At 39.6% G+C, this 27721-nt stretch overlaps 1 protein-coding gene across 2 annotated transcripts; it reads left to right on the forward strand.

Moving 5' to 3' along the window:
• The first annotated feature begins 4385 nt into the window (after window positions 1-4385).
• WTAP (WT1 associated protein) lies at window positions 4386-27721 on the forward strand. Of its 2 annotated transcripts, XM_063151252.1 has the most exons (8): window positions 4386-4529; window positions 8538-8575; window positions 8659-8714; window positions 11446-11504; window positions 13075-13202; window positions 19667-19845; window positions 24551-24705; window positions 26498-27721. In XM_063151252.1, exons 2-8 carry the CDS (start codon window positions 8546-8548, stop codon window positions 27079-27081), a joined length of 1191 nt encoding a protein of 396 aa, XP_063007322.1. In that variant the 5' UTR covers window positions 4386-4529; window positions 8538-8545; the 3' UTR covers window positions 27082-27721. The 2 variants fall into 2 exon arrangements, 1 of the variants encoding a protein (XP_063007322.1); XR_010027105.1 differs by lacking the exon at window positions 26498-27721 and having other exon boundaries at window positions 4391-4529; window positions 19667-20617; window positions 24551-24658.

Below are 27721 nucleotides of genomic sequence, written 5' to 3' on the forward strand. Positions count from 1 at the left end.
CCACTTCTGAATGGGAGTAGGCAGCTGTGCTTTTAAATTCAATGTAGTTAATGAGCAGCATAATACTCAATAACAAACTACTGCCTTATGCTGGTACATTTTGTCGTTTCTCAGAAATCTAAACTCTGAGAAATGAAGTAATCGATTCAGAACAGAAATCTTACCTGTACCAGTTGCACAAAGTTTATTTACTACTTTGCTATGAACACAATCAAATGGACAAGTGCCTTTGGTTAATACTCAAGGATTTTTGCATTTTCATTTGCTAGTGGTGGCTCCGTTTTATTAGAAATAGACAAAAAGTTAGAGGATTTCAGTGTTCACTGATTTACTCTCCTGCTAAATGACTTTTTTCTAAATCTGACCTTTTAAAAAATCAGTATTGTTACCAAAATCTGAAGCCTTTGGGTTTTTTTTCCTTAAATCTGACATTTGGTCAATGAATATTCACAAAAACAGGTTTGTTGGGAATGTGATTTTAATAAAAACTAAGCTGCACCTCTTAAAGGGAAAAAAACCCAAACAAAATCCAATTACTTTACTAAATCTCAATATGAGATAATTCTATTTTTTAAAATAGATTTCAAAACTTTCCTGTAACAGCAAATTCTCTAGTCTATTAAGTCTTATACACAAATATTGGTACTAATATCTGCTATAGGAACTCGGGCTTCCTGGATGCCTTTAGTACTTCAAGACCTTTCTTCATTGATATAAAGACAATTCATTCTTTTTCCGGGTCTTCTTAGCAGTGGACTGACATTCAGTTGTTTACGAGTAGGTTCAGCACAGAAGGCCTGTTTTAAAAACAGACAGACACACTGTTTCCCAGTGAGGTAAAGAGCTACATTTTCTAAAATTTCTCAATCTCCCACCTGACTGACAGGGTCCTTGGAAATCAAGGGAACGAAATGTCCTTGGCTGTGTTAAAACCAATCTGTGTTTTCCTTGAATCCATTTTTGTAAGGGAATGTTTGTAATCTAATTGGTGCTTAATTAAAAAATGTAGTCTTCCCCTCAGTCAGGAAAACATTTGCACTACTAAAACTATCTTGACCTTTCTATGGTTAAAAAAAAAAAGTATAGTAAACACCTGGGCTTATATCCTTAGCAACTATATGCACACCTGTACTCCAAATGCAAGCTGGCAGTATTCATCAAGCATCCCCAAAAATGAATTTAACTTGAGTCATAATTTGGTTGTAATTGTATCTGGATGGATTATCAGTCAGGGGATGTCTTCAGGAGAGGCTCTGGAGTTCACTCACTCTCTATATATATAAATTGCTGTTAAATAAAAAGTAATTATTGCAAGAGCTTTCTGAAGAAGTTTATTTACTTCTTGCTATAAAGATGTAAGCAAAATAGGTGATAATTCCACTAAGACCCATAAAAGCATGTTAGCAGGGGATATAAAGACAGCATTAAGCCTGCAGCCTCACATTCAGGAAACTTCTCTAAAAGAGAGAGTTCTCTGATGTCAACTTTGGGCTTTCTGCAGCCTAGATCTTTACCTAGTAGTTACCTGAAGGACCTCTCTGTATCCCTTTCCTCTCAGTGCAATCCACAGATTTTATCTTTCTCCCACACCTGTAGGCTGCAGCAGCCTTTTCCAGTGCTCCTGAGAGCTCATTCTCTGCTGCAGATGTACCAGGGGTTTGCCTTGCTCCATCTCCTGTCCTTGCAAGTCAAGGACAGCCTTTGCTACAGCCCACTGGCCTTTCTTCTGTTCCTGGTATTTCAAGGTCCTTTAAAACGCCAAGAGTATGTGCAGTACTCCCAACTTTTTTTTTTTAACTTTTGAAAAAGGCTTTATGTCATTTTCCCCCTAATTCCTCATTTTCCTGACCTACAAATTTTTTTTACAAGTGTTTTACAGTAGGAAGCTTTTCCCTCAGAGCCTGCCTTCCCCAGGGACAAATAGCATCCCTCAGAGCTGGGAAACATTGTAGTATTGTGTTGGTCCACACGGCTTCCGTGTGAAACCAAGGGGTGGAACAGAAACCCAGAACTGAGCCAGTAAAACCAAGGAGGAGCCATCCAGTTAATGGACAATTAAGTTAATGAGTAACACAGCATCATTCAAGGAACCTAAAACCCAGTGAACTCTGTTGCCCACTCATTCATAATCTGGTTCCTATTCCATTTTATCTTTACAGGTGAATCAACATATGAATTTGACTTCTGTGTTGATGCTTGGACAGATCAGGACATGCCCTCTCATCCAAACACCAATGCTGCTGCTGGGGGTTATGACAGCACCTATTACCTGAAAAGCTAATTTACTCCAGTTACCACACTGTAGACACAACCCAAGGCGGGTGTTGACACGTTTGTTCCAGCAGCACTAAAAAGTCCCAGGGAAGTTCTCCCTGTGTAAGAGATGTGCAAACAGAACAAAAGAGTATTTCAGTTAAATGTCCTCTTCCCAAAAGTATCAGAGGACAGGTTACCAAATTGTTGCCCTTATTTCCCTAAACAAAAATTGTAGGTGTTGCCTGATAATACACTTACCAACTTGAAGGTACAGAAGGAAGGCAGCCCGGAATATTAAGCTCTGGAGGCTGATTCCACTTATCTCTACATGTCCCTGGCTGCCTGCCTCTTGTTCAGCTAGCACATTTCCCACAAATGTAATCTACACTTGTAAAGATAAATTTAAAATAACTAGGTGCTGACAAGCAGTAAAAAACGCAGGAATACTTTCTACATGCTCATGAACACAAACAATTGTGGAAGGTTTACCATCCCACACCTTAGAGGGTATCTGAGCTAGACCCTTTATCTGTACTACTGGGAAGACACAAAGGAGTTTTGGTTTCTGAACATAACAAAAAGTAGCCAAACTCTAGACAAAGTACTGGGAGATCTTGAGTTTAAATCACCACTGATACACAGAACACGTTAGGTATGTTATACACAGAATAAAAGAAGCCCTGAGCATACGTCTGCACCTATTTTATGTAGAAAAAGTTTCAGCTTCTTCTCCTGCTTGGTTTATATGCATTTTTAGTATCGTAATGGTTACATTTGCTCAAGGAAATCAAGTCAATTTGCTACATTAATGTTTTTGTTAAGGCCAACTCTAATGTTCATCTCTCATGCTGCCATATCCTGGGATAGCTTCATCTGTTAATTGGTATCTTGAATGCTTAAAACAAATATCTGCAAGAAAAGCAGGAGCAGGTAACTCTACAGTAATCACAGTGCATCTTTTTTCACTTTTAAATGAGGTAAGATTTCAAAGACATCTATTCAGGTCCTTTCTCTTTGTGGTCACCTTACCACCCTACCTCGGGTAGCTACATCAATTCATTTGCAGTGCGGTTTTTAAACATTTTAAGTTCTCACTGAAAATTCTGTGTATTCATATATACATATACATGTGGATGTGAGACCACGTGCATTGGGTTCTATTCTGTAGTGATTATATTGTTTCTGCTACCATGAAGAGTCAGGAGATTTCTGGAGCACCTTCAGCACTGTCACAGTGAGTGACAATCAATTTCATCTGTGCAACCCAAGTGACAGACTAATTTAGCCTGCAGCAGCTGTTCGACTTTGCCGACAAAAGGCACAAGTATTTACCCAACAGCACAGCCTGCAAAATCATGACAGTAAGAAGGATAAACTTAAGCATCAGCTCACTGCTAGACCTCAACGAAGGGCAAACTTTATCGGTTTTTATTCCCCAACGCGAGAACTGATGTTTTACTTCTTTGGAAGCAGCTGAAATTTAAGTCCTGTATCTTTCATCAGTGGCCGAGGACACTGACTCGCACTGCCGGCGGGCAGGCAGCCCCGGCAGCCACGCCGAGCGGCCCGGCACCCATCTTGCGTTTTATTTACTGCTGCGCGTAGTTTTCCTTCCCAGAGCTCCCATCTTCTCCGGCAGCCTTCCGGGAAGGCGCCCAGCGCTCCCCCAGGAGGCGCCGGCTCCCGCTCCCCTCAGCCGCTTTGGCGGGAGACGGGCGCCGCTCGCCCCGTCCCGCCGGACAGCGGCGCCCCCCGCCGGCAGGAGGCCGCGCGGCACCCCACGGACACGAGCGCTGCGCGGCCCGTTCGGCTGACAGGGTTTAAATCGGCGCTCTAATAACCCGCGGGAGCCGCTTCTTCCCGGGAGCGGCGATCCCCCGCAGCAGCCGCCCCGCAGGCGGGCCGAGGTACCCGGGCCGAGGTACCCGGGCCGCGGCCCTGCACCGCTGCGGAGCCGCTGCCGCCCCCCCACGCCGGGTGCGCGCGCAGCCGCCAGTCGCGGGGCGGGGCGGGCGCTCATTTCCTCCCTGGGCGCCATTTTGTAGCGCAGAGAACCCGCAAATAAAGAGCGGGCGGGAGCGGCGTGCGGGGGAGCTCGGGCGGGGGGAGGCGCGGCCGTCCTGGCTGCGGAGCTACTGGCGGCGGAGGCGCCCGCGTAGCTGGTGGCGGCAGGCGTGGAGGTGGCGGGTTTCGCCCCTGCTCGATGTGAGGCGGAGCGCGGCCCAGGCAAGCGGCGTGCGAGGGGCGCGGGGCCTCCGCGCCGCAGGCGGGAGGTGAGTGACCGTGCGAGCGCTCCGCCCCAGCGGGATGGACGGACCGGGCAGCCCGGGGTGCCCGACCCCTGCGGCGCCTCCATCCCTCAGCTCGGGCGCGGGGGGGAAGAGCGGAAGCACTTAGAGCCATTTTGTACGAGGCCCCGGAGCCTGGCCTGGCAGCGCGGCTGGGATCCTCCCCCGGCCTTGGGCTGCCGCCGCGCCCCCGGGAGCCGCGTTCGGTGCTTCCCTGTGGGAGAGGAGCGAGGGCGGCGGGGCGGGCACTGCCTGGGCCGGGGGGCGGCCGCAGCAGCTGGGTCTGTCAAACACCTGCGGCTGCGGCCCTCGGAGGGGGGTGGGACTCCCGCGGTTGTTGCTGAGGCGAGTGTGAGGGCTGAGCAGTTACGGGGCTACTGTGAAGATTTTCTTTCTAAACGTCAGAGGGCTCCTTAGTACGAGGGAGACAATGAGATACTGGAGGGGGTCCAGGGGAGGGCTACAGATACGATTTGGGGTCTGCAATGTTTCTGTTGCGAGGAGAGACTGCGTGAGCTGGGCCTGTTTACTCTATGGAAGAGAAGACTAAGAGGGGCTCTCATCAATACATACAAATATCCTAAAGGCGGGTGCTGTCTTGAAGTGAAGGGTGCCAGACTCTTTTCAGCGGTGCCCAGCGGCAGGACGAGGGTCAGTGGCCATAAACTAAGACACGGGAAGTTTCACCTCTTTATGAGGAAGAACTTCTTTGCATTGAGGGCGGAAGAACAGGCTGCCGTGGTGGTGCATTCCCCCTGAACTCCCTTCCAGGCTGCAGTGTGAGCTGAGAAATTTTTGAGCAATCTCAAGCACACTCATTCGGGACAGCTGCCCAGGCAGGTCACGGAATCTCCCTCTCTGGAGACATCCGGAACCACCTGGACGCGTTCCTGTGTCATCTGCTCTAGGTGACCCTGCCTTGTTAGGGACAGGGCCTTCCAGCCCTAGCGATTCTGTAAATTATATGTTTGTATATATGTACACACGTACGTGCTTTGGGAGCTGGGAGCCCATACTGGGGTTTCCCCGTGGAACTCTTTCTAGGTGTCATTAAAATAACTCTCAGTTTGTGTATAACAAGCAAAACCTCATACCTGATTCAATTACTTTTTGTTCATTGAGGTTTTTAAAAAAGTTTTTAAATCCTGTGTTTTATAAACGTTGTAGGAAAAGCTGTGTGGGCTTCTATCAGAGTTATTAAAATTAAAATGTACTTTCCTTGTTTCACATTTTTTCTACTTGAAACTGCTGTAGAAGCCTAAAACATTGAGTTTTTCTGAAAATTCTTTAACTGCCTGTTATTCTAAGTATGGAGTACGGTTTTGTGTTGCTTGCTGCCAGGAGCAGACATGCAGGAGTGGTGTGTGGCAGCCACTGTTTCTGCAAAATCATGCAAGTGCTTAGTTAGGATAGTACAGTTAAGCTGTTCATAATATAAATCACAAGTACAATTGTGTTAATTCCAGTTAGTTATGTAGGAATGTTGTTTACATTGACTCTTTATTGTAGAAAGTGTCTCTTCATCATGTTCTTGCAAGATATTTCTGGTATGGGTAGGAGAGAGATGATTTCTTCTAGAGGCGAGCCGAGTGAGAAGAAGCATCTCTTGATGTGCAGTGCTTGAGAAGTTACTGTATTATGTTAAAATAATGAACGTTTCAGTGACAGCTGTGTCTGTAGCATCCAGATTCACCTGTTTGTTGACAGAAAACTGAGGAAAATCACCGTGACTGTTGCTGCAGCCGGCCTGGCGCTGCTGCTGTTTCTGAGAAACACGGAGCACAACGACAGCAGTATTCAGCAGTAATAAATGCTCAAGCTTCTGCTGAGTTACTGCAGGTTCCCAAAAAGCTGTTGCAGGGCAGTAGCAAGGTGAAATTTATATGTGTGGAAAGAGCATTAAGTGTTTTTCTATAGATATTATCAACCTAACTTTTCCAGAATACCCTATGGAATATTTTTAGCTAGTGTGTTTTTTATCATAGCAAGTAATAATAGGTGGCAGTAAGGAGTAACTTCTGTAATGCAGTGGCCCATAACTTCAGTCTTTTGTGCTCTTATCTGAAAGCAAGAGGTGGTTTTGTAAACAGTGATGTGCTGGGTGTAGAGTTAGAGTAGCCTGGTCTGGTGCTGGAATTCTCTGTGAGGTCTGGAGATGCAGGGTTTGACTGCCATTGCATTGGAGCATCAACCTTTGATTTCTTGTACTCTTGATTGTGACAGCAGTTGTATGTTTATAATTGCCATATGCTGCAGCAGGGGTTACAAGCCAGATCTTTGGGGGAAATTCACGTTTTTTGGTACTTGTGTGCTTCTGTACTTTTTTGGGGAACACACATATAATGACGTGTGCACCATTTAATCAGTGTTAGGTGTAGTTGTGTGAGACATCTGAAAAGCATGTTTCTCTCTGTCAGGAACTTAACACTAGCCGAGATCTTCAAGACTACTTCCAAACTCCAAAGGAGTTAAAAGCTCTAAAAATCTTTGGAAAAATTACAGTGAGGGGGAAGGTAGGCAGCTTAAATACAGGGGTCACAAGCATTCCCTCTGTAATCTCAGGTTACTCTAAATGATTGAATTAGGCACTGGCAATTTGTATCAGCAGCCTCTTATGCTTGTATTTTCTATTTGAGGTATGTTTTTGGTAAAACAGTTTCAAATAAGGAGCTGCATGCAGAAGTTGAAGCAAAATACTTGAGTAACTTCGTGTTAGCAGGGGGGAAGGGGGTGGGAGTGAAGGGCACTTCTTAGTTTAGGGAAGCACTTAGTGTGTTACTAAGCCTAGCAACAGGAAGCTGCCATTCATTAGTGAGATGCTTCTACTGAATGTTTTCTTTCTGTGGGTTCTAATGTCAGTATTTATTCTAGGAAGGGAGAGTGAGTGTTGGTTGTTTTGTTTGTTGTTAACCAGGCCCTTGTTTGGTAGGGTGCTGTGTAGTTGTCAGCAGTCTCACTTAGTGCAGGTTGAAAACTCTGCTTCATTGGAATGTGTTTGCTTGTCTTACTTACCAACAGTTTTAGGGTTTGGAAAAGTTAAATTGGTTCATTGAGTATCATTGTGGAAATACTAAAATAATCCATAAAAATCATTGAGAAAATAAATATCTACTCTTTAAGAGCATTGTTTCTTTAAAGCTCAGTGTTCACAGCTAAGGAGTTGGCACATCCTTTCCCTGGTACATGTGCAGTAGCTTTACAAGCTTGTCAACTCTTAGTATTATATGCAATTTTTCCACTGGAAAGCAAACCCTGCATTTATTGTTACTTGAATGCCTGTAAGATTTAGGAACTCAGTATTTCTTACATAATCATAGTTGTAGAAAATACTGTGCATTACTCTTTAGAGATAAGGAAGCACGTCCTGTAACTCAGAGCAGTGCGAATATTTAACCTAGCGAAATGCAGCCCCCTTGTGCTCTGTGTGCACCAGAGGAATTCAGTTTGATGGCCTATGTAAGCTAGTTTGCATCCTGCTTTTCTTGAGAGTATTCACACGGGTTTTAAAATAACCGTACTTCCCGTTTGTTTGAATCTTAAGAGAATAAGTACTTGTAAGAACATGTTGTAATGTTCGCAAATTATTCTCTTTTATTCCAAAGAGGAGGAGTAGTAGTATAAATTGCTTTCCTCAGACCCTGATTATCCTGTACCTTGTAAAATACAATGTTTTGTAGATGTAGACGCATACTAAATGTCAGTTTGATACCAAGTTGGGTGGTTTTGATTAGTTAAATTGGAAGGATTGATTACTGATTGGCTTTTTAGATAGAAATAGAAAGTTTGAGATAACTTTTAGAAAAAATGCAGCTGACTATATCTAGGTTACCGGAGCATGTCATAGTGTTATTTTGTACTCTGGTGCTGCCTTGTGCGGAACCAATATTTCAGTGGTGTAATATTGCAAACTAAAACAATTAAGACTATAAGTTTCTGACTTGTTCAGTGTTCTGTTTACACTAAATAAAACTCCTCTTTTTCCTCTCCCTTCAGAGTTCACAATGACGAATGAAGAACCTCTCCCAAAGAAGGTATGTGTAAAATTACTTGTGACTTCACCCTTCCAGGTAATCAGGACAGCTTGATAAGTTATGCTTTTCTTTTTGCTTCATAGGTTCGCCTTAGTGAAGCAGATTTTAAGGTTTTACCTAGAGATGAGCTTATCCTAAGGTAATGTAAAAAGTCTTTTTTTCCATCTCAACATTTTTGTGAACTTTCTGTGGAAGATGTGTGAATTTACTCTTTCGTTATCTTTCAGCATCCTTGTTCTGAAAAACAGTTTTATTTGTTTCATAATGTATCTCTTCTGTAAAGTTCTCCTCTTGCCTCAAATATTTGTAGTTTGGAAGGGAACACTTCTTCCCAAGAGGCAAAATTCTTAATAGTATTTTGTAGAACATGAGTACGAGTATTTTTTTTTCTTCACTCCTAATGATAGAAGATATGATTGCTTGCATTCCTTGATAGATAGCAAGCTATTTTAAACATCAGAAAAATGTCAACTCTTTACTTCTCCAGTACTTTTTTACGCTTTCTCAGTCCTTGCACTTGTCTTCTCAGCATGTTCAGATATTAACAGAAAAATGTTAAAATGAAGCTTTCATTGCCTAGAACTTTGATAAGAAAGAACCTGGCTGTCTTTTTAACTTTTTAGAAAGCTTAAGTGTCACGACAGGAACAATTATGGGGAATTCTGTTGCACATACCATCTGTTTAAAGAAACCACCCCAGGCCACTTGTCTCTGTATGCCTGAATTTCCTGATTTGTAAGCCAGGAGCTATCCAAACCAGCCTTCTGTGAGGTGTCTGTTTATCTGCTGGAATAGTGGTAAACATTAGTTCTTGGCTTCTTGTACACGGAGTTATTAGTGTTATTAGGGTCTCAAGGTAAATTTTGCTGTTTTATAGAACAAAGACTAAATTGTGTGGAAACAAGGGCTAACATATGCAACACTTAGTGTACATGGTGATCAGCTACTCTCCCTTCTGGGTAAACTGTCCTGACAGCTCCTTTTGGGGTGACAGTTTTTTTCCAGGGAGTAAACGGTCTGGCTCCATATGTTTAAAACTAGTTTCTGTCTGCTTCTGAGTATCCAGTCTTTTGGGTTGTAAAGAAAAATGTATTTAAACAGTTAGAAAAATTGCTTCTTTCATAAATGGTTTTGGCCCTGTGATCCTTTTTATAGAAATGTCCTAAGTCTCCAAAGCTGTGCCCTTAACTTGGTGCGATAAAATTAATGTGAAAGTACCAAAGCGTAGATTGTGTGCCACTTTCTGACTGGTAGTGTGAAAACAAGAACAGGCTGTCAGTTGTAGTCAGTTTGTAACTTGCAATCATTAGTTGCTACATACAAGAGATGCGTTTCCAGCACATATTCAGGAGAGAATGTGATGGAATGCCCGCAAGGAGGTAAAGTATGTTAGCAGCTCACCTGTGTTGATGAAGAGGCAGAAGGGAATTTGCTAATGGAAGCTATGTTGCTATTGAATCATCTTCTTAGTGTGTAGAAAAACTAATATGCTCTCAAAAAGGGCACTTGATGGATTTAAGGAATATAACTGTTCAATATACTCATGTCAGTTTTTTAATGTAAAATTAGGTTCTTTCTTTCTAGACTTGCTGTTTAGTAGGCCGTTTCAGTTTTACTTCTGGGAGATTGAAATCTCCTGAATTAACATAGAATTTTTAATGGTCAAATGGTGAAACTCCTTAGATCAGAGAGATCAGTTTAAGGGTTAAGTATGAATACTACTACTCTCTTCTACAGAACTTTGAGAGTTTGTTCATGCTGTTGCCATGCTCAGCTGAAGAGATGTAAAATTTTGTTGTTGCTTGAAGGAAGAGATCTCGTGATTTCATTTCCTTTTCCCAGTGATGTGGTCTTGCTTGCTGTTACAGATCTCTGATTCTCTGATGCTTTTTTAGACCCTTCAGTGTACTGTTGGAATTCACTAAATGGTCCAAATTACCTATAGGTAGATTTCATAGTTTCAATTCAAGTAGTGGTATAGGTTAGAGAGTTAAAATGGAGCAGTTGTGATGAGTCTAGCATAAAATACATGTTAGGGAGAGAAGGTAATGGGGAGGAGGGAGCAGACACCTCCTATAGTGGTAAGCTATCAGATGAATTTTCTTTATAGTGTGCAGTTGTACCATCATGAGGAACACACGTAGTTAGGTACAGAGTACTACTTAAAAATCCCAAAAATACTGTGCTGTGAACTTTTTCATAAAGCATTTCATGCTAAACTTCACAGCAGACTTTATTTGCTACTGATTTGATGGTTTGTATAAAATGCAGTGCTGGATTTAGGTGATGTTGTTTGACTGCGGATGAATTTCCTAAATAACGTGTTTTCAGAGAGTTGTTAGGCTGTTTGGCTTATTGATGGTGGATGTAATCAGAGAGTGGTCTTACCCTGAATGAGCTGATACAGCTGCTTAACCTAGACTGCCATTTCTAGTGTTATGATACACTTCTGCTTGTCCTGTTCACTTGGTAACATACTTAATGTTGTATTTGTATTGCACTTTGTTACAGAATTTTGTTTGAATTGCTCTGCTATGAGAGTAAGATGCATATAGGGTACTTTACAAAGATAACAAAAATAAGTAGTGTTTGAGCCTAATGTTTGTCTAAAATACTGATTTTTAAGATGTTTTAAGTGTTGTAATACCCAACTACCATTTTGTTCCTCTAAGATGCAAAGCAAATTTAACTATTTCCACAATTAAAAGCTCCTTTTTTAAAACTGGAATTGTCTTTTGTGCAATTGTGTAATTCTTTCTTAACATTTTCTGATTATGGTATCAGTGTGTGCTCTGAAAGCTTAGGAATGACATGCCTTGATTTAATAAACAGAGCTTCAGAAATGTTTTTTCTTTTTATATCTGTGACAGGTGGAAACAATATGAAGCATACGTGCAAGCTCTGGAGGGCAAGTACACAGACCTTAATTGTAAGTTAGCTGGGTTTCAAAATGGTGCACGTTATCAGAATGTATAAAATAATGTGTGCTTTCTAGAAGTAAGATATAATAATCTGTTATGTCAGTTACTTGTTAGGAAAACAGCCCTTGTTTTTTTTACTGCAAGTTTTCAGCCTCTCCCAGCTTTCTTACCAACTTCTTTTCCAGTTGCAAATTTCTCCCACCATGTAAAAAGTCTTTATTTTGCATCTATAGGACACAGACTGCTGGGCAGGGGGAAGCTTCAAAGCATAACCCCATAAATAGGTGTACTTTCAGAACCTGACCATTAGAAAAAGAAACTCTGTCTACTGAAATACTCCAGCAATGTCTGTGCCTTTAGTAGTCTTACAGGATTATAAGGCTGTGAAGAGAAACAGTGTTTAGGGGTAAATGTCTAAAATGAGTCCCCAAGGATTGTTTGATCTGATTAGGCAAATTTGATTGTCATTCTTACATGGTAGTTAAAACTTGGTCTTTTGGAAGATAATGTGGGGAAAACATCCTACTCTGAAATGATAAAATATGAATACATTCTGGGAGTGACTGAACACCCAGTCCTAAGTCACTTTTAAAAGTTGTATTGCCAGTTAGGGATGGTATCTTTCTTGTTTTCCACTCACCTTTTCAGTCTAAATACTTAGAGCTGTAGTACCACTGAGTTTGAAGGGCATTTTTCTGTCAGTCCAAATGGATGTCCTCTTTTTTTGCTGTTGTTACCTCCTTCTTCTACTGCTGTCTCATAATATTTTGTAGAGAATAAAATAGAGCTCATGGAAACTGGTGGTTCCATTCACATCTCAAACTGTCTAAACATAGATAAATAAGTTGTTTCAACATTCCTGGTTTCTTGATTTTAAAACAATTCATTAACACTGACTACTATGGCCTGTACTATCTGCAAGGATTTATTTAGAAATCATTGTCCTGAGGCAGTTTGATGCTCAGGTTATATTTACAACTGATTATTCTCCAGAAATTAGGAAAAAATGAAAATTTAAATTTTTCAAGTTTTTAATTGTGTCACATATGGCAAGTAGTAGAGTGAATGTACACAGTTGATTGTACACAGGTATTGAGCTGCCTGCATGTTTTTGTTTGAGTAATTTGGAAATGTGCTGCATTCTCTTGTATTTCATATATAATTTTTCATAAATGTCTGTGGATCAGAATTCTAGTTGGAACAGAATATTCTTGAATGTCTTACTGTTTGCTGCTGGAGTATTGAGGCCAGTTTGAGGATTGCCCATAAACAGCAGTGTTTTACAGACTGCAGATTGATTTTTGCAGCACAAAGTGATTTCCTATACAGACATGGAAACATCTTGAAAGTTTTAGTAAGTCTTAAAGGAGGACCAGGAATATGGCTTTAAAGCCAGCTGTTGTTAAGCTTTCCCAATACTTAATGACATTTTGTTTTTTGTTTATGCTAGTTATAAACATGCCTGCAAAAAGTGTAACTGTTTATGAAATTGGTTTTTAGATTCTTTTAGCTGTCTTTTTAAAACTTCCTATGAGAGGGTACTATAAAACTTGCTTTCTCTGTTGTTGCTTGTGTTAGCTAATGATGTGACGGGGCTGAGAGAATCTGAAGAGAAGTTGAAACAGCAACAGCAAGAGTCTGCCCGAAGAGAAAATATTCTGGTGATGAGGCTGGCAACTAAGGAACAGGAGATGCAAGAGTGTACTGTGAGTATTCAGAGAGGATAAATGTGTTCAAACTGTTGTAGCAACATCAGCTGTTGAGCCAGTACCTATGAGCTGTGCAATGTTTTTGTGTATCTACACCATCACATTTTCTGTGTTTAAAGGCACAGCAGCGTAGTTTAATTGAATGAGTAAAGATCACTTCTTAAAAGTTTGGGGGTTTTTTAAATACTAGTTATTGCTATTGATTTTCAACAGCAGTTGTGATTGAAGCTTGGTTTGCTTCAAACCAAGCTAGTTCTTGCATGTGCCATGCTTACTCTTTTCTAGCATTTATCTGCAGAGCCTATCTACAAAAATCTTACTTCTGAGTATCATTAGAGTCAGGAACAAATGAAAACATAAGGATATGATTGTGTTTGTTTGGTTTCATTTAGGAGGTTTTAGGCTGACACATTGCCTTTGGCTAACAGTGTAAGGCTGTTTGTAAGCCTCTGTCTTCTTGGCCGGATAGATGAAGTTGCTACTGACTTGTTTAAAGTTCTTTTGCAATTTGGCAGATCTGCTTAATTTCTACTGTTCTGAATATGTATTTTGTTGATCTTTGTTTCTTGCTCCTTCATTTCTGGCCATTTTCTGTGTCTTTTACATCTGTGTTTAGTTTTGGTTTCTTGGAAACTATCTCATATTGGATTACTTTCTTAACATAATTTTCATTCTGCTTGAATCTGGCAGCTTCTGAGAGGAATGTAAAAAGCTTATTGCTAGTTTTAGTAATATACTCTTTAGATCTTCTCTTATGAGAAGTACAAGCTCTGTGCAAAACTAATAACTAGTGTTGTAGTTTTCCTTTGCTTTTTAAGTTTTCCTTTCTTTTTTGCCTGAAGATTTTCAGAGCAGTCAGGTATAGTAGTGTGACTGAACTCTGTACACAGTATTTTCACTGTTGTTAAGACCATAAGATCACTTTAGTTCACAGTGTTATAAACAAGGAAGAAATAAAGGGGATTAAGCTTACTTTGCAGTGTCAAAAAATGAAGCCCAGAATCATTGAGGTTGGAAGAGACTGGCAGTTTCTAGTCCAGCCTGCCTGTTCACAGCAGGTCAGTCAGGCCAGGTTACTCAGGACTGCACACTATTTTAAGCATCTCCTGAAATGGAGAGAAATGCAAAAGTCTTTGACCTGTGCCAGTGTTGAACCACTGATGCAGCAGAATGTGTGTTCTTATGTTTAAGTGGAACTTCACATGTTTCAGCTTGTGCCCATCACCTTCTGTGCTTTCAGTGGGCACTGTTGGCTTTGCTTTCTTTACTCCCCATCAGGTATTTATGGGCATTGCTAGCATCTCCAGACTGAGCAGCCCTAACACTCTCAGCCTCTGCTTGTGTGTCACATGCTCCAACCCCTTAATCAGCCTCACGGCCCTTCATTGGCCTCCCCCTGGTATGTCTGTGTCTCCCTTGTACTGGGGTGTCCCGATCTGGACCCAGTACCCCAGATCTCTCACCAGTGTCAAGTGAGAGGAAGGATCACCCCCCCTCAGCCTGTTGGCAGCACTCTGCTAATGCAGCCCAGGATGCCAGTGAAGATCTGTTCTGGTACAGGACTGCAATGCTTCCCTGGCTGTAAGGCTACTGTATTGGTCCTGCTTCACTTGTGCAGTTGTACTGATAAATTCTGCTATGTGGAACAGCAGTAATAATAGGTTTTTTTCTTTTGAACTTCTTAGCATATAGCTAAAACAGTAAATACTAAAAATAAATAAAATGAAATGCAAGTTTTTCACCAAAACTAAATTTGCGTGTGCTATATTTGCTTTTGTTCCTTCCTTGAAGTTATAAACTTCAAGTATTTAATGCTTTGAATTTGACTGTCATGAATGATTTGAATATCATGAAGACTATAGGGGTTTTGGCTGCACTTTGTTAGATGTTTATAGCTGCATAATTGTTCCAGAACATCTGTTGAGAAGAACTCCTGAAGAGCTTTAATTATCAGTGTACTTAAAAAAAAAAAAGGTTGCTAACAACCTACCAAAAAGAAACAAAAAACAGACTCATGCCCACACACTCGGGTGGTTTATATTTCTCCTGCTCTTGACTCAAGAATAACACTGAGGATGTAATCTCCACAGCACATGGTGGTGGGAAGATGCATCCTTGAAGAAGAGGTGTAAAATGGGTACCCTGGAGGTGTATAATGGAGACATGGTCACGTTTAGGTATTTTCAAGTTTAAAAATGCACATAGTTTCAGGAAGGTCTGAAGGACTACTTTCCTTCGTATTACTAGAGAGTATTTTTTTCCACTACAGTAGCAGCAGAAAAATGTCATGTTGGATAAGATGCAAAGTGAAGCTACAGGTTGCTAAATCATTTAATAAGCTATTAGTCATGTGATGTTACTTGACATGTCTGATTTTAATTCCTAAAATAAATTTTCCATATTTTTATTATAGTTAACAATTGTTTTATAATCTAAAAATACACCATTAACTTTTATATTAACATTTAATGTTAGTGTTAAAATATACCACTAACATTTATATGTAAGTCTTCAGTGTTTCCTGTCACATTGTAATTAGAAAGACTGAGCTTTTATGGTGTCTAGTTTCTTGAAAATCTGCAGATGTGTTTTTGGGACATTTTATTTTTACAGACTTACCACATTCAAATTTTAATGGTTAAAAACTTAATACCATACCATGTTCAACTGCTAGTAGTTGGCAAAGACTGAGTTTTCTGATCACTTGTGTAGAACGCCTTGCTTACTGAAGTACACCAGCTCTGTTTTAAAGCAGAGTGTGATGAGCTCTATTTTGGTGTTATAATTTTCACCCTTTTTAAAAATAGTAGCTTTTTAGTGTGTTTTCAGCTTATGAAAGTCACCAGTTGTCATCTTAAAGTGTAGGTGTGCATGTCAGAGTAGCAGAATCATTGCCCTTATTCTGTGGCAGTGCTGTTTCTGAAGAAAGAAAATGGGAGGGGGTTGCATAGCTCCATTCTCTAATGCTCTGTGCTGAGTCTGGCAGGAGAATATATGGATTTCTTCAGAGCCAGCAGCTTAGTAAAAGTCTGTGGCAGGTGCTGCAAGTTACTCTGTGGTTTTAGAGTCACTAAGGGCTACTTTGAAGTACAGGTGTTTCACATCCTGTGTGCCCTGTTGTCAGCAGCAGCCTCGAGCTACCTTCCCCCAGCAGGAACAGCCCTCTAGAAGAGGTTGGTGCTCTTAGGGAGCAGTATTGGCTGTGGTTTCTGCATAAAGCTTTATTTCTGGCACAAGTGGTGGTCAGGTTAATGCCACTTCAGGGAAAGGCCTTAACCTCTTTCCAGGCTACTGCACAGTCACTGAGAGTCAGTGGGTAGACATTTGGAAATAGTTGCTGCTCAGATATACTTTTCATGGAACAGATAACGATGAGTGGAACTCTCTGGGTGCAGTTGGACTGTAGCACTAGGTAGTCATCACTCCTGTGGTTTACGTTACAGCTCTGTTTTTTCTCTTCTTAGTTGTGTGCTTTATTCCTTCCTTGTAAGAAGGATATACAGTTGATCTGACTTTGGTTGCTTATGCTTTCTCTCAGGCACCTGTGATCTGTTTTGTAAATTTGTTATGTTTAGAGTGTCTGTTTTTTGTAGCTATCTTTGGATGATTTCAGCTGAAAGCATGCAACTGTTTCCAAGAATGTGAGAACTAGGGGGATTGAAAATGTTATTGTCTGTCTTTAACAAAATAATAAAAATCCACATGAACAAAACCTCACACAGCCCTATAAATAGACTGCTTTCAGTGCTCTCCTGCCTTGGGTTGGAACAGAGAGAAAGCTGTAATGCTTAATGTAAAGCAAGATTTTTATTATCTTTGTGAAAATTACCTCTACTTGTCCATCTGATAGGCTTTTGAAAAATACCAGCTGGTGTGTGCTTTCATGTTTGGGAACATGAAGAGTCTGTAGGCATTTCAGGTGTTAAAGTGGGCATTCCCTGGGGTCTAGCATTGAACGGGACTATTCCTGTATGTACAGCTATAGCTTGAGGTTGGGCCTGACTGTAGGCAAACTCTCCTGCTCCCTAACCCTTGCCACCTGGAATATCAGTGGGAGGTGACTCATACCAGAAAGTGATTAGAGGGAGCAAGAATGTGAGGTTTGGACTGGCTAAGCAGGAAGACAAACGTTGGGAGCAGGTCATACTTGGGAGGAGGAGGTTGTTAGGTCTTCATGGATGAAGAGCCTGACAGATGAGAACTCTGGAGTTAACAACTGGAGAAAACACTTGTGGAGGAATTGAGAAAATTTAAGTTGGAAAAAGTGGAGGGAAAGAATGGTCTTTGAGGTTTGGGGAGGGAATGAGCAAGGATTGTTAAGCTTAAGTTTTTTTTACATGACTGCTTTAGAAATGATGGTTGAGCTGAAGTCCTGTGCAGGTGCCATCTGCTGGGCTCAGGAGTGTGAGCTGGAGAGACCCAGATGAGATTGTTAAATAACTGGCATTGCACAGCATTGGCTGGGTCCTCTGGAGTGTTTAAGTGCATTTCTGGTGTGACTGAGGAGCAGCAGCACCAATTCTGTGTGCTAGTGATCCAGGCAATCTGTTACAGTTTTTAGATTTACGGTGTAAGAGGGAGGATTCTGGGCCTTGGTAAGACCAGGAACGAGGCCTTTCTCCCCCCCCCCCCCCCAGGTAGTGATGTCTCTTTAAAAATGGATTGGGAACAATGTTGCTGTATCATGATTATATATCTGAAATATGTTGCCAGTGAAGTTGTCCATTTTACTGTCTACTAGCTCTAGCCATCACAAAGAATTGACAGGTTGTTGAAATACTTCAGTAGCAGAAGAATCAAATAATTGAGTGGATAGGAAATATAAATTAATAACAATGAATAAAATTTACCTTTATTCAGTGAGCATTATATTTGCGTTCAGTAAGGCAAAGGCCCGAGAGGTAAAATGCCATCCAAGAAATGTTAGCCTAACCTTAATCTGGATTTTCCTTTTTCTAGGTGCATTACCCACATTGTATGTGGATTCTTTATTTCCTTAAAATATTTATATGCAGTGCTTTATTCCCTTTATATTTCTTCCAGCATATATAGAACTTTGTCTATTTAAAGTATGATGATTTCAATTTTAAGTAGCTAAGTATTTTTATTTTTATAATAACAAATTAATGTGTCCAAGGAAAGACTTCTGTTATTCCACCTTTGAAACCACTTGAAGTAAAATCCAGGAAATTTTACTATTTAACAATACATAAATTAAAACATGTTACACTCAATTTAGAAGTGACTGAGGTTGCTACTGCACATTGAATGTATGTAGGATTTGTGTACTTCCTCTTCACCACTGCTGTGTGAAGACCCCATGAGAGTAGCTGCCTGTACAGGAACGTGGTTGAGCTGTCAGTGCTGCTGGCTGTGCTGTGTGTCCCAAGGGAAGGAGAGAGTGCAGGGAGACTCTTCCCCTTTAGGGTTTGTCAGTTAAACTCTCTTGCTCTCAAGTCTGCAGGACTGCCTGCATGGGAAGCAAACCATCTGGCTTTCAATGTATGCCTTTTAACAGTGTGTGGTTCTGTTCACCTCTTGCTGATGAAGAAATGTGTGTGATACAGGGGGCATCATAAATTGAATTTAGGAATCAACACATTCTGTGCAGGCTTACGCAGTATTGGTGATTACCAGGGTTCCAAATGTGTACATTTCATACAATTTTAGATATGTCTGTTGTGATGGGATTAAAATTGAAGAAACTTTTAAAGTTAATCCTATTTATTTACATTTGTTTTGAACAATAAATATTATATTTAAAAGGAAACCTCTCAGTTACTACTTCTGAAATTTTGACTATTGCTAGTGTTTCAAACATATAAAATTGCAACTCCTTTGGCTTAGTTTTTTGCAAAGAGAATAAAATCCAACCAAAATCTGTTTTAATTGCTGTTAATATTTCTAAATTTTTGTTTTAGAGATACTCAGTCTTGCATCATAAGTGACTACTGCAGTTGCAAAATCCCTTAGGTTCTAAAAAGCTTTTTTATTTGCTTGTAAATATTTCTTGTCGATTTCTGCTGTAATGTTCCTTAGTAACTTCCACTGAACTTAAGTGGGAATTGACTATCTGTTTTAAGCAGGTAATTCTTTCCATATGCTCTTTGTTCCCCAGAAGGAGTGCAGGGAGATAGAAAAGAAAGGGAGCATTCTAATGTTCCGGATATTGCTCTGACAAATGTAAATTGACATGTAGAAAATAATCTTGGGACCTGGAGGGGAGTCTGCCATGAAAGGTAAAGCATGGCAGGTGCTTAGGATGGGGCCGTGGGTGAGCAGGCCCATGGACAAGGGTGCAAGGTGTGCACAAGTGGTTGTTATCCTGCGGTTTTCGGGTTACAGTGTGAGAGGGCAAGCTACCTTAATGTGAACTTTGGAGTAGCTATTGGTATTGAAAGGACTCATAATTTTTATTTAATATTGTATGAATAACAGTCTTTTTTTCTTATTTTATGCAGAATCAGATTCAGTACCTCAAGCAAGTCCAGCAGCCTAGTGTTGCCCAACTGCGATCAACAATGGTAGACCCAGCCATCAACTTGTTTTTCCTAAAAATGAAAGGTGAACTGGAACAGACTAAAGACAAACTGGAACAAGCCCAAAATGAACTGAGTGCCTGGAAATTTACGCCTGATAGGTAAACAAAACAAATACTCCCCAGTCAAGACTTCCCTGACAGTCCCACTACGAGAATGCTATGGTGGGACAGCCAAGTACTCGTTTCCACACCAAGACTCAGACGTTTTGAGGCAAAAGCCACATTCTTATACTGTCCAGCTTGTAATGCTTAATGTAAAACTTACCAGATGAACCTTGTGTTTCAGCTTTTTTCTCCCCTTTGCTTCAGAGGCCTGACAACGTCGGACTATTCTGAAGAAATGGCCATCTTCGAAAAAATCTTTTCTAGAACATGTAGACATTTGCAAAATTGTTCTATTTGAAGAAAATAGAGGGAGAAACAGAAGTCTTAAGTCTGTGGCACACTGTGTCTACAGACAGTTTGGAGGAGAGAGAACCTAGAGATTATAAATCATGAATTGAACATGTAAAATTCCCAAAAAATGTAGAAGTGGAATATGCTTCGCTCATAACCTTGAGCCTAGTGACTTAGAGACACTGTAAGTCAGTTTTGCCAATAAGACTGTGGACTTCCTGCTTGTTCACTGAACTGCTGGGTCAAAACTCGATGAGGTGAATTTTGCATTAAAGAGTTTATTTGCTAACCAGTTTTGAATAGCCACAAGAGTGCTATTTGATATCACTACAGTGGTAGTGTACACATTTGACTGTTTAGCCTTTGGGCACTCTAGCACTTGATGCAGCCTTAAGTCACTGTTGCTAAATAATGAACTGTTTTCTGGATGGTTGGTAATACTGTGGACGCCTCAAAATTAGGACTGTACAAAACTGTACGTTCCATCTAAATGCAGCTTTAAAATTGTTTGAAGCCATATATATTTGATCACAACTAGCATGTATAAGAAAAACTGGTTGTGATAAGAATTTCACTGCATGTTTTCATGCAGAAATGAGACTTTTTTGATCTTCATTCTAAGAACTGATCTCAAATGCTTAATACAGAAGGCACATGATGGCAACTGTCTTCAGTGTTGGTGGGGTGCTTTTATTTCGTTGTACACCTGGGGTTTTTTGTATTGTGCTTCTCTATAAAATGTGCCTTGAAATAGTTGTAATACATAGTTCAAGGAACACTTCTGGTTTTACTGTTGTATCGTGAAACTCCTGGGATGAACGAGAATTGAACAGGTTGTTATTTCTGCATTGTCTCGTTCGCTGAAAACAAAGTCAGTATTTTAACAAACCAAAAAACCTTAAATGCATGCATTTTCTTTGGTGGATTCAGTGAAGGAGTTCTTGCTACTCTACTGATGCCTCTGTTCTGTCCTCCCAAGTTACTTGTAAGAGTAGCAATCTGGGACAGTTGGGAGTGCATGTCTAAGGTCTGTAAAGCAAAATGTAGATCTGGTGTAGCATTTGTGTTTGTTTCTTCCCATAGCAAAGAGAGTTCTATTTAGTAATCTGAGGTGTTGATTTTTCAAAACAGTTGGGCAGCGTTTTATGACTCAGTTTAAAAATTAGTTTTTAAATTAAAGAGCCATTCAGCTGTCACAGAAGGTGATGTATTCTAACAGTTTTGCTGACTTTTATTAAGATTCCATTACATAATTTTGACTTGGAAGTATCTTTAACTGTTTGTGCTTCAGATGATTAATATGGGATAAAAGACTAGTATACTTATGCAGGTTTTTTTTTTTTTGCATGAGTAATGACTTAACACCAAAAGAAAAATCCACAGAAAAACTTTACCTTTTAAAAAGTGATATATCTGGAATGATTTTGCTATAGCAGTATCTATGCATAATTTTATTGATCTAGCATCAAAACAGAGGTAAGACTTACATTAATAAAATGTTAATGTGTTACCAAGACACTTGTAAAGCTCACTGCGGTGTGTTGAAGGAGGCATGTCATGCAGATTGTTTCTAACTTGGAATTCAGAAATTTATTTAATACATGTAGGTACAGGTTGGTTGTTTTCCAAAGTCTTCAGGCTCTGAATGCGTGAGTACCACTGAGGAGAGAGAAGTAACTTGCCTTTCAAACACAAGTGTCAAAAGAAAATGCTGTTTCTTTAGCTACAACATCCCCTAATTTGCATAATATAATTTTAAGTCAGTGGTGTGAATGTGCATAATTCTTACATGCAGTGACAGGAATATAGAAAGTTAGTTATTTCCTGGTAAATGTTTGAGGCTTTGTTAACTGGGTTAAGATTTTACTGGTTTTATTTCTTGAAAAGTGAAGAAATTGGCTGATGTAAAATATTTGTAGGGTTTTTTTCATTCTCTTTGCATCTTGGGCCTCCTCCCCCAATTGTTTTAATTGTCCATCCTTGTACACGACTACTCATTTCATGGCATCTGGCCTAGTTTTTGAAAGAAGCAATGGCCCTATTCAGATCTTAAACTGGTGTTCTCCAGGTGGTTAACACATTAACTGCAGCCCTAAGCAGAGCTAGCTCTGGACCTTAATGTAGGTAAAGCTGTGCAGCATAAACATTGCTGATGTCTGGAGGGGGAAATAAAAGACATGTAATCAAAGGAATGGCTATGCTAAGCCATTTTAACCATCATTAAGCAGAGTATAAGCTTGGAATAAAAATTAGTTGAAATGCCATTTTGCAGTAAGTGTAGTACAACAAAACTTTAGTCTTCTGAAATTTAACCATTTATATTCTTTCAGGTTTTGTTGCATGTATGTTCAAGAGGATTTGTGAAAACAATGCTGAACTTAGTTTTGCAGTTCATATGAATTATTTTAATAGTTACTGTATTTAATTTTCTTGAATGTGCTGTCTTTTTTGTAAATTGCAAGGGGTATTCTCTACTAGCTCAGAACATCTGGAAAAAATTTGATGAGAAGAAATAGCATTATAGGTAACTATGCAAATTTCTATACAGGTAATAAATATTTAACATTTTGGCAGGAGTTAACCTGAAGATATTAATGGGATTCTAAAATTGTCCCAATTCCAAGGTAACTGGTACTTGCTGATTCTGCCGTTGATGTTGGTTTGTGAAGAGAAAAGCATTCAATGACAAGCATTGTAAACTTTTTCTATTTGTAGTGATGGTGAATACATTAACAGGAATTTGCAAATGGCTAAAAATCATGTCTGCCTAATAACTTTTGGGATCTGTCACATTGGTTATCTCCAAAGTGGTCCTGCTTTGCACAGAATGAACATCTCTAAGGAAACTTGCATCTTAAATGTGCGACTTGGACTGTATTAGGTCGGCACAATTTAAACTTCAAGGACCTGGCATTGGACATCACATCAAGAAAGAAAACAGGCTGCTACCTTTAGCAGATTTTCAGGCCTCCAGGACTTTACACAGCCAGATTCCTTCTGGAGCAGCCCATCTGAAAGATTTGGGAAAGTCAGTTGAAAAATGTTAAATGGGGCAGAGTTGGCAGAGAAATTAAAAGTTGTTTAAGGCTTGAGTGCTCAGAAGGTAGCTGATAAGGAATTGCTGTTTTAAATTATTGTACTTTGGTTGCAGGAGAGAACTGTGGCTGTGATTGTAGCAGAAATTTGCTCTTCTACTTTTTTAATCCTCAGGTTTTTTCAGTATTTGTCACTTGTTTAAAAGCCTACAAAAAATTAAATGACCTTCTTGGTCTTGAAGAGTAATACAAGTCTTGCTATTGAATTCACAATAAAACTGTTCAAGTTTGGGGTTTTGCCAGAGCTTACACCTCTGTAGAAAAGAAGACAGCTTCATTATGGTGCTGAGCCTATTAAAAGGAGAATTGTTTGGGGATGCTATCCTGACTTGGCAGACTGAGAGTCCTAAAGGACTTTAATTTCTTTCTTTCATGGAGTCAGCTGTATTGCCTATATATTAATTTGCATACTACTTCCTATAATGCTTTACAATGAGATTTTTATCATGAAGATTAAAGATGTGTAACATTATCAATTGAGTAAAGAAAATCTTGTCAGTTTCTACCCGTTTCACGTTTCTTTCAGAAACTGTGTCCTAATGATCATTACTTACGTTCTGAAATCTGTCAATTTAAAGAAAGTAGATAGATAGATAATATCCCCCTTCCTCGATGTCCTTACAATGTCCAGATACATTGTCATTCTTCGTCACCATACAAGATGTACTTATGACCATAGAAATCATGAAGCAGACTCTGTATGACTGTCAAACACAAGTTGAGTTGCAAAATGGACATCTCATTTTTTAAACAAGAGTACCTGGACAGCATTTAAATGAATGTTTAAACCTATTAAAGAAAAACGGTTGTCAGTATGAAAAATGAACATGAGATTGATTATTTCCCCCAAGCAACTTCTCTTCACCCAAATTCAGTTATTAAATTTCATTACTACAACAAATGGGCAGTGATTTTGCTTATAATTTGCTTGTTTGTATGCAGTCCTTGATTTTTTTGAATTGAAAAACACATCTTTAATCAAGTATTTAACTACATTAAGAATTGGCACATGCAAGATTGTGCATACTGATAATCCAGATGTTGGTATTTAAAAAGTGCAATATGCTTATTCATATTTTCAGTAATAAAATTTGCCTTCCACTTTGTGGGACAGCGACAGAAGATCACCTGGCGTTGGAACAGCACGTGGTAACTATAGGGAGACTTTCTGCTATGACAATTATGTTGAGGCACAATGTTCCTTGAATTGTGACATGCAGAAATTGCATCTCCTTTTTGTCTTTATTCGTGATTGAGGAAGATAACTGAAGGTTTTATATTCATTTTGTGATAGATGGCTCTTTCCTTTGCAGCCAAACAGGGAAAAAGTTAATGGCGAAGTGTCGAATGCTTATCCAGGAGAATCAAGAGCTTGGAAGGCAGCTGTCCCAAGGACGTATTGCACAGCTTGAGGCAGAATTGGCTTTACAGAAGAAATATAGTGAGGAACTTAAAAGCAGTCAGGATGGTAAGGGATTTTTTTAACAAAAATAGAAAAGTTGCCTTGCACTTCTGCAAGTTTAATTCTGTGATGATATAGATAATACAAAATCACCTTTGCCAGAATGAAAGGGCAATATTGAGTAAAATATGTAATAGTATTAATTGGTAGTCTTAGTTAAACAAAATCCTTAAATTTGGGGGAACTCATGGGATTCACAGCTCCAGTAATGCAGTGCTTGCAATAGAGATTTTTTTACTGTAAGTCTTGCTATTTAATAGGGAATGTTTAGATTGCGCACATTACTGGTGAATTGGCAAGATGAGAGCTGTTAACATATAGCCTAGGCATGCACTGAGAGCAGAAAGCTTCTTGTTAACTCTGACTCATTTGGAATTTTTTTAAAAATTCAACTTTTCAACAATGCTTAAGAATATGAAAAACTGATTTTTTTCCCCTTTGGTAACTTAAGTGAATGAAAATGTCTCATTGTGTTTATAATCTAAATTTTGCAACACCATAAGCCTAAATTGAAATGATCTAAAAACTCTGACCTCTTGCACAATTTAAATGGAGGGGAAAATGCAGGTTTAAAAGTCTTTCTTCAGTCTCAAATTCTTTGTAGTGTCAGTGGCTCTTCGTAGAATGTTAGATTAGGTGTTCTGAATATAACCTATATGGGTAGTCCTGGGGTTATAACCTATATAGACATCACATAGATCTGAATATCTTTTTGTTTGTTTTGCATCTGTAAAATACCAGAAAGTTGGTATGGCATCCCATCTGAGATGCATTTTTAGGAGTAGATCATATTCCCCAATCATATTTTCATCTCTTTGAGAAAGCAGCAGTATAAAATAACTAGAACTCTTAAGGAAATGATTGTATAGTGTCATTTTGTGGGAATAGTAACTACTGTTTTGATAATGCACTTCAACAAAATTTACCAAGTACATAATTGAAGCAAGTATAGATGTTCTTTAAAGACTGCTGCTTTTGAATGTAGTAATTTCCAGCATTGAGTTGCTTCTTCCCCATATATGAATGAAGATGATGTTACTCCTGCAATAAGAGTTCTCCTAATGATTGTTTTCTGTAGCAGCAAGAACATTAAAAAAAAAATTACAATATTAAGCAGTTGGCATTTTTTTTCTCTGCCATACTGATGGTGCAGTTGAACTGAAGACTGAATCAGTGTTTCTTATACTGTTTTGTGGTCAAATTTGTTTTGTTCCAGAATGCAATACTAATTGTAAAAACCCTTTTCTGATACATAAATATTAAAATGCTATGAAATTAGTTAACCCTCTGTTGGTAAGAAGGTATTTTTGTGTTCTCTCTTGAACAATTTCAAGGATTAAACACAGTAAGAATTGAAACTTCCTTGAAACAGGATGAAAAACTACTGCTTTTGGCTATTGAATAGTAACTCAGATTTGCTACGTATGGATATGGTTCACGGTCACTTTTACAGTATTTCTGCCAGGGATTTATACTTGAGTAAAAGTAGACACAATAGGATCTACTTGCACAATATTAATTACTGCAATTGAGCTTTTTCCCGAGTATCTTCCTTTCTTGCTCAGAAGTTAAATTTTTCTCATATATTTTCAATAGCAGTTTAGAAAATAGGTAGATACCACATTTTCTCCTTCAGAGGCAGAGTATCAAAACCAGTGCATACCTGATGGCTGAGACAATAGTTCATTGAAAAATTTCAGCATAAAATGTTGAGTTACGGGATTTTAATTTCTTGTCTGAGATTTAAACTATATATGGACTATTAAGTGTTTGCAACCAATGTGTTTTCTTTACATAGAATTGAATGACTTCATCATCCAGCTTGATGAGGAGGTAGAAGGTATGCAGAGTACCATTCTAGTTCTTCAGCAGCAGTTGAAGGAGACGCGGCAGCAGTTGGCCCAGTACCAGCAGCAGCAGGCGCAGGCCCCCAACCCAGGTACCAGCAGGACTCCATCCTCCGAGCCCGCGGAGCAGGCAGAGGTGGCGGGCAAAGACTGCAGCCGCCTGGCAAACGGACCAAGCAATGGCAGCTCCTCCCACCAGCGGACGTCTGCGCCTGCATTTTATAGGGAGGGTAGCGGCACGGAAGATGACTTCCCGGCTTCTCCAGGGAATGGTAATAAGCTATCCAACCACTCTGAAGATAGAACTGGTAGAGGAAGTGGTAGCTACATAAACCAGCTCAGTACTGGGTATGAAAGTGTAGACTCTCCCACTGGCAGTGAAAACTCTCTCACTCACCACTCAAATGACACAGACTCCAATCATGATCCTCAAGAGGAGAAAACACTGAGCATGAAAGGTAACAGAACTGTGGGTTCTCGTCATGTCCAGAATGGTTTGGACTCCAGTGTAAATGTGCAGGGTTCAGTTTTGTAACATTTTTCTGCAAAATTTTTATACAGTGTCATTGAAATTGGGAGAGGATACTGTCCAGAAGCCGTTTAAATTAGTGCATACTTGTCACAATTTTGCCTTTTTGTGGGTTTCTTTTTGCTTCAATACCTCTGCCACTTTGGAAATTTTAACAGTTAATTACGTTGAATGTTGCTAAAAGGATGTTTGTGTAGCTCAAGTTATTTTTATATGAGTTAATGTGAAGTTGAAATGGAAATTATTTCCATAAAGTATAACATAAATGATGTCTGTACAAATCTGTGTATATCTAGAACCTGTGCTGTGTAAGGGCATTCTTACTCATACTGTTATACTTAACACCACCTTCAAGATTTGTCATAATAGCTGTGGGTTTGACTGCCAAGTTTGCCCAGTACAGTAGTTTTATCACTAAAAAGATGGACTTACTGAAGGAGTCCTGTAGTAGTTTCAGTGTTAATTACAGTTTTTCCCACCATACATCTGTGCATTTTCTCCTTAGGTGACCGAATGTTTATGAATTGTGTGCATAGTTACTCAGTTTTTAAGAACTGTTGTATCCTGTTGATGCATATTGCTCTGTGACTCCAATATTATCTTACCTGTACTGACCAAACCTAAATAAAAACTTTTAATAATGTAA

This window comes from Melospiza melodia, chromosome 3, assembly GCF_035770615.1.
Source record: "Melospiza melodia melodia isolate bMelMel2 chromosome 3, bMelMel2.pri, whole genome shotgun sequence".
Lineage (NCBI taxonomy): Eukaryota > Metazoa > Chordata > Aves > Passeriformes > Passerellidae > Melospiza > Melospiza melodia.